The sequence below is a fragment of the Geospiza fortis genome, unplaced genomic scaffold (assembly GCF_000277835.1).
Source record: "Geospiza fortis unplaced genomic scaffold, GeoFor_1.0 scaffold687, whole genome shotgun sequence".
Classification (NCBI taxonomy): Eukaryota; Metazoa; Chordata; class Aves; order Passeriformes; family Thraupidae; genus Geospiza; species Geospiza fortis.
Window position 1 is genome coordinate 122,175 of NW_005054647.1, and position 9,298 is coordinate 131,472.

General features: G+C 51.3%; 1 protein-coding gene across 1 annotated transcript in view; it reads right to left on the bottom strand.

The window, feature by feature from the left end:
* Window positions 1-1,368: 1,368 nt before the first annotated feature.
* The window catches only part of GFPT1 (glutamine--fructose-6-phosphate transaminase 1), a gene marked incomplete at its 5' end in the record, with an annotated part of 16,527 nt that continues 8,597 nt past the window's right edge, over window positions 1,369-9,298 (bottom strand). Inside the window, 10 exons of the mRNA XM_031064877.1 lie at window positions 1,369-1,644; window positions 2,755-2,916; window positions 3,391-3,558; window positions 3,649-3,776; window positions 4,065-4,179; window positions 6,349-6,506; window positions 6,980-7,100; window positions 8,137-8,234; window positions 8,488-8,583; window positions 9,237-9,298. The exon at window positions 9,237-9,298 is cut by the window's right edge and continues 60 nt beyond it. Coding sequence (XP_030920737.1) covers window positions 1,600-1,644; window positions 2,755-2,916; window positions 3,391-3,558; window positions 3,649-3,776; window positions 4,065-4,179; window positions 6,349-6,506; window positions 6,980-7,100; window positions 8,137-8,234; window positions 8,488-8,583; window positions 9,237-9,298 — 1,153 coding nt within the window. The remainder of the gene's footprint in view (window positions 1,645-2,754; window positions 2,917-3,390; window positions 3,559-3,648; window positions 3,777-4,064; window positions 4,180-6,348; window positions 6,507-6,979; window positions 7,101-8,136; window positions 8,235-8,487; window positions 8,584-9,236) is intronic.

Sequence of the window (9,298 nt, forward strand, 5' to 3'; positions counted from 1 at the left end):
CAGCAATTTCCACTTTTTGCTCTCAAACAGACGCTGGCAGCACGATGCGCCCCCAGACCAACAGATGGGACAGGTTAATAAACACAGGCACTGGCTCTGAGGAGCTTTTCCAGGCACTCAGCATTTCATTTCATTAATTTAAATTCCTCTGGGCCTTGCGCTGGCACTGACCTGAGGGTCCCTGGGGGTTTATAAAACACAGAATTCCACCGAGTCTTTGGGAACACCCCCTGTGCCAGGGGAACTGGGCACTCCCCATTTGCCAAAGGCATTTCTCAGGGCAGTAAACCACCTGGAATATTCCCCAGCACTGCTTTCTACCTTGTGGGATGCTCTGACAGTGCCTGTGGAAAGCCAATTCAAATCCCAGCAAGGTGGGAGGAAATTCACCTTCCCACACTAGGAAACACATAATAACTGCCCTTTGGTGACTCTGAAAAAGTCAGGGTTTCAGTCCTGAAGGTGTATTTTCTGCGTCATTCTGAGTATTATTTTCTGTGTCATTTTGACTATTTTCTGTGTCATTTTGAGTACTATTTTCTGTGTCATTTTTGATCCTCTTCAAGCTCGTCACGGAAATATTACCAAGGTAATTTCTTTAGGTAATTCCTTAATTACCAAGGTAACTTTCAAAGGTTATTTCTGCCGTGTTTATGGAGCCTTTTTATCCCCTTCAGGTGTGTCACAGAGCTGGGTCCCTCAGGTGTGTCACACTCAGGTGTGTCACACTCAGGTGTGTCACACCCAGGTGTGTCACAGAGCTGGGTCCCTCAGGTGTGTCACACTCAGGTGTGTCACACCCAGGTGTGTCACAGAGCTGGGTCCCTCAGGTGTGTCACACTCAGATCTGTCACACCCAGGTGTGTCACACTCAGATCTGTCACACTCAGGTGTGTCACACCCAGGTGTGCTCTCAGTTCCAGGGGAAATCCTCAGCACACCAAAAGCTCCCCTTGTTTTAACAGCCCCAAGCAGCAGCAGCAGCAGCAGCTCAGAGCCAGCCCTGCCACCCCTGTGCCCTGAGCCTGGCCCTGCTGGGTCCCCCTGGCCCCAGGATTGTCACCTGCCCTGGATTTGGCATGGATAAAACCCCTGTGGAGCAGCAGCAGCTCCCTGGCTGCGCCAGCTCAGCTGAATCCCCTCCTGGGGCAGAGCTCACCCCAAAGGTTTGCCTGCAGTTCCCTTCACTGGTGAAATCCCTGCCCAGGCTCCTGTTCCAGCTGTGTGTCCTGCTGTCCTGAGGGCACTGAGAATTCCTTCAGAGCTCTCCCAGCAGTGGCTGGGCTGAGCCACGCTGCCAAGGGACAGTGACAGCAGCTCAGAGTAACCCCTCACCTAGAGGACTCAGCAATCTTTAAGGAAAAACCATTTAACACCTTTCATGGAAGTCTACTGATCAAAAATAAAACCCAGAGCTATTGATGTAGCACGTGGAATCAACTGGACAATCACTAATGCAATGGAATTGTGGTGATCTTGTACACAAACAGCGATTTACCAAAATAAGATTTACCTAGGGGGCTTTAAAATCGAGTTATTTTGGTACCAAAAAAAGTCTTTCATTTAATTCCCCTTTGCCCCTATGATTCAGATGATCTTTCACTCTACAGTTACGGACTTGGCCAGATTTCTTGGAAAATCAACCTGCAGAGAGGGAGGAGAAAGAACAGGCTGGTGAGTATTTACACACTTGCTTTGTTTGTTTGTGAAGAACTCTGTAACCCGTGGAATGCTCTGCCTTCCAACTGGAAACAATCCAACACATCCTCACGTTTACTTAGGCCAATCAGCGCAGGAAATAAAACTCCACAGCCCTGATTGCTGCAGCTCCTGGGCCAGGGCTGAGCAGAGCTTCAGTCCAGGCTGCTCCAGTGCTCAGAGGTCACTGACAACAGGCAGGGCCAGGGTTTGTATTCAGATCAAACAGCAACCCCAAACTGCCCAACACCCTCTGGGGGACGCTGAGGGACCCTGAAGCTGCAGCTTGGCCTCTGAGCTCCTCCCTTGGCCCTGCAGAGGTTGGAGCAGGGTGTGCAGAGTTTCTGTCCCTTCCCTTCCCTGGCAGCCCTGCAGGGCCTGGCAGCTCCCACCACACAGCCCAGCCCAGCCTCCTGCAGTCCTGCATGGCCACAGCTGGCCACAGCTGGCCCTGGGCCCTGCAGCAGCTCAAGCAGTGCACAGAGAAGCCCCCAGCCCTGCAGCAGCCCCCAGCAGGCACAGACATGTTTTCTGAAAAATCCTTTCCTTAGGATTTTTCCTCCTGAGAAGCTGAGAGGCCTCAGGAACACAATGCACACAATGGTTATCTGCTGCTGTGGAATGCAACAGGTGCATCTGTGATTGGTCTCGTGTGGTTGTTTCTAATTAATGGCCAATCACAGTCCAGCTGGCTCAGACTCTCTGAGACACAAGCTTTTGTTATCATTCTTTCTTTTTCTATTCTTAGCCAGCCTTCTGATGAAATCCTTTCTTCTATTCTTTTAGTATAGTTTTAATATAATATTTATCATAAAATATATAATATTTTATGATATATATATATTATATCATATTTATGCTATATATGATATTATGATACATATTATTTCTATTTTCATGATAATATATATCACTTCTGAAACGGGGAGTCAACATTCTCATCTCTTCCCTCATCCTCGGGCCCCTGTGAACACGGTCACACCCAGCCCTGCAGCAGCCCCAGCCTTGCAGCAGCCTTGCAGCAGCCCTGCAGCCCCCAGGGGGTGCAATACTCACATCGTAGCCCCGGAGCACGGCCAGGTGGAAGGCCAGCAGCTGCAGGGGGATGACGCTCAGGATGCCCTGCAGGCAATCCACCGAGTGGGGCACTTTGATCGTCCTCTTGTTGTTCTTGATGGTCTCGATGTCCTCCTTGTCACAGATCACCACGGGCCGGCCCTGCAACACAGGGCAGGGGCTGAAGGGAAGCACATCTGGAGGGCTCTTCCCTGAGGGGAAGCACATCTGGAGGGCTCTTCCCTGAAGGGAAGCACATCTGGAGGGCTCTTTCCTGAGGGGAAGCACATCTGGAGGGCTCTTCCCTGAAGGGAAGCACATCTGGAGGGCTCTTCCCTGCCAGTGGCAAAATCTACTGCTTAATTTAGAACCAAACGGCTTCACATTGAACCAAATTTAAAACCAACTGGACTTAATTGAGAACCAAACAGCTTCACGTGCCCTGCGGGGTATTCAAGGGTTAAACAGACCATGCCAGGCCTCTGCAATTGCTGCAAGGACTGCTGTGAGCTGCCCACAGCAGCCAGGGAGCTCACAGGTGGGCAGGGACACCCAGGTGAGCAGAAGGGGTGCCTGTGAGTGCCTCTCCTGTCAGGAGCAGCCCCTCTGGAGCCCTGCACAGCCCCCAGCCCTCACCTGCCGTGCAATGACCTGCTGCAGGGCGTTCTGGCACTTGGCATACGTGTGGTCTCTCATGATGATCATGATCACAGGCATCAGCTTGTCCACCAGGGCCAGCGGGCCGTGCTTCAGCTCCCCAGCCAGGATCCCCTCCGAGTGCATGTAGGTGATTTCTTTGATTTTCTGCAGGGGGGGAAGGAATTCATGACACTTTGAGCCCCCTTGTCGTGGTTTTTAACCAGCTCTGTGAGTTCTTCAATCCCAGAACCTTACCAAGGCTCCCTCCAGACACGTGGCATAGTGGTAGCCCCGTCCCATGATGAGCACAGACTTCTGGTGGTACAGCTCCGTGGCCAGCTTCTGGATCTCATCATCCATGCTCAGCACCTCTTTGATCAGGTCTGGAGGGGAGGGAAAGCCCAACCTGAGTGTGCCCACGCCCACCTGCGTGCCACAGCCACCCTCTCTGCAGATCCAGCCCTGCTGGGCTCCCCCTGCCCAGACCCAGCCCAGCTGGGCTCTCCCTGCCCCAGACCCAGCCCAGCTGGGCTCCCCCTACCCCAGACCCAGCCCAGCTGGGCTCCCCCTGCCCCAGACCCAGCCCAGCTGGGCTCCCCCTGCCCCAGGCCCTACCGGGCAGCCCCTTCAGAGACCCAGCCCAGCTGGGCTCCCCCTGCCCCAGGCCCTACCTGGCAGCCCCTTCAGCCCCCTCATGATCTCCTTGCGCCGCTCCTGCATGGAGATCCTGTCGTCACACATCATCAGGGCAAACATCACCAGGGACACGAACTGGCTGGTGTAGGCCTGCAGGGCACACAGAACATCACTGCTGCACCAGACACAGGGAATCTCAGCCCAGCTTCTGCTCTCCAAGTGGCACCTTTGGTTCCCAGCCAGCAGCAGCAATGGACCTGGGCTCACCTGGGCAGGTCTCACCAGTGATCTCCTCACACCCCAGAGGATTCAGACACAGCCACCAAGATTTTCTATTCCATAGCCCCTGATTTTCTATTCCATATCCCCTGATTTTCTATTCCATATCCCCTGATTTTCTATTCCATAGCCCCTGATTTTCTATTCCATATCCCCTGATTTTCTATTCCATATCCCCTGATTTTCTATTCCATAGCCCCTGATTTTCTATTCTACATCCCCTGATTTTCTATTCTACATCCCTGCTGACTGCCAAGCCCTGCTTTGTGACCATGCCCAGGTCCTGCCTCACTGCCAGTGACTCCTGAGAGCAGCAGGCACTGCCTGGAGGTGTTTGGGGGAAGCCCAATCCACCACCACCAACCCCAACCAGCTGGGATTTCCCTGGGCTGCACTCAGGGGAACACAAAGGCAGCTGTGATTTCCCAGCTCCCTTCTTTAGGAGCAGCCTAAACCTGAGCCTGAACTCCTGCCCTGCCTTTGGGGGCAATCCCTGCCCAGACAGGTGACAGGAGGGCTCACAGCAGGGCAGGAATGGCCACAGGGACACCTGGGGGACACCTGGGGGACTCTGAAGCTGCAGTTTGGCCTCTGAGCTCCTCCCAGGACCAAAGGGCTCGGGGCCAGCCTGGCCCTGCAGAGCTTGGAGCAAGGTGTGCAGAGTTTCTGTCCCTTCCCAAGAAAAGAGCAGAGAAAATTCCAGGTGGCTGCTCTGGAATGGCTCTGAAGGAACCCAGAGAAGCTCTGAAGGAACCCAGGATGGCTCTGAAGGAACCCAGGGAAGCTCTGAAGGAACCTGGGATGGCTCTGAAGGAACCCAGAGAAGCTCTGAAGGAACCCAGGATGGCGCTGAAGGAATCCAGGGAAGCTGCGTTTGTTCTGCCTGCCGGGGAGCGGGAGCTCTCTGCTGGCACAGCACCCAACATGCCTGGGCTGCTCAGAATATTCTCCAAAGGAAGTTCTGGGCAACCCCAGGGCAGAAACTTCTCAGGTTGTTATTTCCTCTATGCACAGTTTTGGTGACTCCCCACATGATCAGAGAAAAAATGAAAAATGCCGTTTCTCTCCAAGCTGTAAGTGCTGGCCATGTGAAAACAACAGGACAAACAGCTCCTTCAAGAGTTTCTTGTAAGAGACTCATGAATTTTCCATGATCAAATTCCCCCATGAACTGTAAAACTCAAATGTGGTTTTTGGCTGAATTTATGTAACAGATTGACATCATCTCGCCTCTAAATTTAACTGAACCAAAGCAGATTTCAGCCTGCAGAAGCACTTCACCCAAATCAAAGGCAGCAAAGCAAATTCTCCTATACTGCATCTCCCCCAGCCAGAACAATCCTGTTATCTGGACACAAACAGTGGGATTGTGTAAAAAACATTTCCCCCATTTGCTAAAGGGATAGTTTTAATATCCCATTTTCTTTGGTAAAGCACAGCCAGTGAGGGAGTTACATGCAGACAAAGTTTCCTTTATCTTATCTCAAAAAAAAATTTAAAAAAATTAAAATAAAAAATAAAATAAATAAAAATAAAATCAAATAAATTGAAATAAATAAAATATAAAATATAAAAATTAAAAATAAAACCAAAATCAAATAAAAAATAAAACAACAATTAAAAAACAAAAAATATTTTATAAAAAATAAAAATAAAATATTTAAATAAAATAAAAATTAAAATTAAAATTAAAATTAAACAAATAAAAATAAAATCAAATAAACAAATAAAAATAAAATCAAATAAAAATTAAAAAGAAAAATAAAAACAAATTAAAATAAAAAATAAAATAACTAAAAATAATAAAATCAAATAAAAATAAAAATGAACAAAATAAAATGAATTTTAAATTTAAAACAAAATCAAATAAAAATCAAATTTAAAAAATAAAAAAAATTAAAAGTAAAATAAAGATTAAATAAAAATTAAAAATGAAATGAAATGAAATGAAATGAAATGAAATGAAATGAAATGAAATGAAATGAAATGAAATGAAATAAATCCCCCCCAAATGCAGCCCAGCTGGCGGGGCTCACCCACCTTGGTGCTGGCCACGCCGATCTCGGGGCCCGCGTTGATGTGCACCCCGCAGTCGGTCTCGCGGGAGATGGAGCTGCCCACGGTGTTGGTGATGCCCACGGTCAGGGCTCCCCTCTCCTTGCAGTACCTCAGGCACATCAGCGTGTCTGCAGTCTCCCCTGGGCCATGGGGCACAAAGGGACACAGGGACGGGTGCTCAGCTGCCTCTGCTCCTGGGAAATGCCCAAACTCCCCACAGGCAGCCCCGGGGTTGCTGCTCCCTGCACAGAGGAGCTGCAGCAGCCCCTGCACACCCAGCGTGAGCCCTGAGCGCAGGGCAGTGCCACCCAGAGAACACAGAACCCATCTGCAGCTGTTGGTTCACAAAAGGCAGCTCTGGGACCGTCCCCCTTTAACAAAAATCAGCTTTATTCGTTTTCCTGGTTAATAAAAACCCATCTGGGCCAGGCTCCTGCAGTGCCCAAGGTGGATCCATGGAGGCCTTTCAATAACTCCCTACTTTATTCTGGAACTCTCCTCTGGGTCCCCTTGCCAAGGCACCACCACCACCCACGCAGTCCCCCGGCGAGGCACCAAACTGTGCCCTGCAGCCTCGCCCCGAGCTCTGGCAGGGGAGGGAGCCCAGGAGTACCTGACTGGCTGAGGAAGAAGCAGACATCATCCCTGAACACGGGGGTGTTCCTGTCCAGGAAGTCACTGGCCAGCTCCACCATGACAGGTAACTCAGTCAGCTCCTCCAGCACCTGGCGGGTCTGGCACGGGGAGGGGCAGGAAGGCAGGGATTACATCGTGTTTATAAAAGCACAAAAAAAGCTTTCTAGCTGCCACACACGCTGGAAAATATTACTGTTCAACTCCATGTGACAATTAGTGCTGGCTTACACTTTAATTACTCATATTGCCCACACTCAAATCACCACCAACCCCTGCGAGGAGCAACCTTGCCTTGGCACCACCACCAATGTGATTTTTAATAAAAATTCACCTGGGCAGGGAGGTATGGGGGAAAACACATTGGCCTGTGAGGCCAACTCCTCCCTCAAATGGAGATTTCTCTAAGTCAGTCTCACTGCTTACATAACCCTCCACACAAATTATGCAATGCTGGGTGTCCTGAGTGTGTCCCAGCCCGAGGAACCCAAACCCCCCCCTACATCCAGGCCCTGCTGGACCCCACCTGGCCCCTGGCAGCCCCTGCATTCTGCTCCTGCAGCGTCCCTCCCCTGCCAGCTGCCTTTTTTAACAGAGCAGCTTTTGTTTTCCAAAGCCTTCCAGAGCCATGCAAGTCACAGGAACCACTGCCCCAAGTTCAGCTTCATCAGCTTTTATTTCCTGCTGCTGCTGCTGTGAACTGACCTGGTGTTTGCAGCTTTCACAAGGGCCCTCCCTCACTCACCTGGGTGCACTTGCTTACTCCTAACCGGATTAAGAACCAATCCCTACCCTGAAATCAATCCTTAATCTGCTTGGCACGCTCCAGGGAGAGCTCAGAGCCTCCTGCAGGGGCTCCAAGAGAGCTGCAGAGGGACTGGGACAAGGCATGGAGGGACAGGACCGAGGGGAGTGGCTTTAAACTGAGAAAGGGCAGATGAGATGAGATTATTAGGGCAAAACTCTTCCCTGGGAGGGTGGGCAGAAGGATGCCCAGAGCAGCTGTGGCTGCCCCTGGATGCCAAGGCCAGGCTGGACATTGGAGCGGCCTGGGACGGTGGGAGGTGTCCCTGGGGTGTCCCTGGGGTGGCTCTCAGGTCCCTGCAGCCCAGCCCAGCCCCTGGGCCCAGCACTCACTGCCACTCCTGCGTGGTAGCTGGTGCCACAGGCGATGAGGATCAGACGCCGACACCTCTGGATCTCCTTGATGTGATCCTTGAGCCCCCCCAGGTTCACTGTGGGCAAGAGCAGAGAGCCCAGTCAGGGTGAGCAGGGACGAGAGGCTCCCAAAATCACTGGTGCTAACAGAGTGCCACCATGTCCACCACCAAATGTGCAAAAACCCATCAGAAATGGGACCCTGCCAGCAGCACGTGGAATTCTGGAGGCACTGTGACACACATTTCACCTCAGCCCAGCAAGGTTTCCACCCCTCCCTCCCCTGCAGCCACCGTGGACACTCAGTGAGGGAGGCTCCAGCTCAATTACCTGTGTAGTCATCAAAGTTGACCCTTCCTCTCATGGTGTTAACAACAGACTCTGGCTGCTCAAATATTTCCTTCTGCATGAACGAGCTGAAGTTACCTATGAAGAAATACAGAAAACAAATTAGAACACTTAAGTTACAGGAGGTAACTTAAATTTTAAATTACCTCTGGTAATTGCCATTTTTCCCTGTGTATGTAGAGAAAATCTTGGACCAGCCAAAGATTATTAAACTGATTTTCTGCCAAAACACCAGCTCGTGATGAGAGCTTGATTCAAGCTTCTGGAAGGTGTCAGTGAAGGGCAGATCCAGACTGGCAACTTTGTGAGGGATCAGTCTGGGTTAAAAACCAGATGGCTCCAAGCAGGAGGCCAAATCCTCAGCCCCACAACTCTAGACTAGAGGGGAAGTCCCATGACATGTGAGGACGTTTTTCCCCATGAGGATGCTCCAGCACCAGACCAGGCTGTGGCACCTCTGGAGATGCTCGAGGCTCCTGTCCCCACTTGGGGCAGGGGTGGCACAGGGTGACTGCAGCCCCAACCTGAGAATTTTGCCTTCAAGCAGGAGGCCAAATCCTCAGCCCCACAACTCTAGACTAGAGGGGAAGTCCCATGACACATGAGGACGTTTTTCCCCAGCACCAGACCAGGCTGTGGCACGTCCGGAGACGCTCCAGGCTCCTGTCCCCAGTCAGGGCAGGGGTGGCGCAGGGTGACTGCAGCCCCAGCAGGCAGGCAGGAGCTCTCACCCTTCATGATCTGCTGCAGCTCCATCTGCAGAGTCTGCACGGCCCGGCCCGGGTGGTCGCCG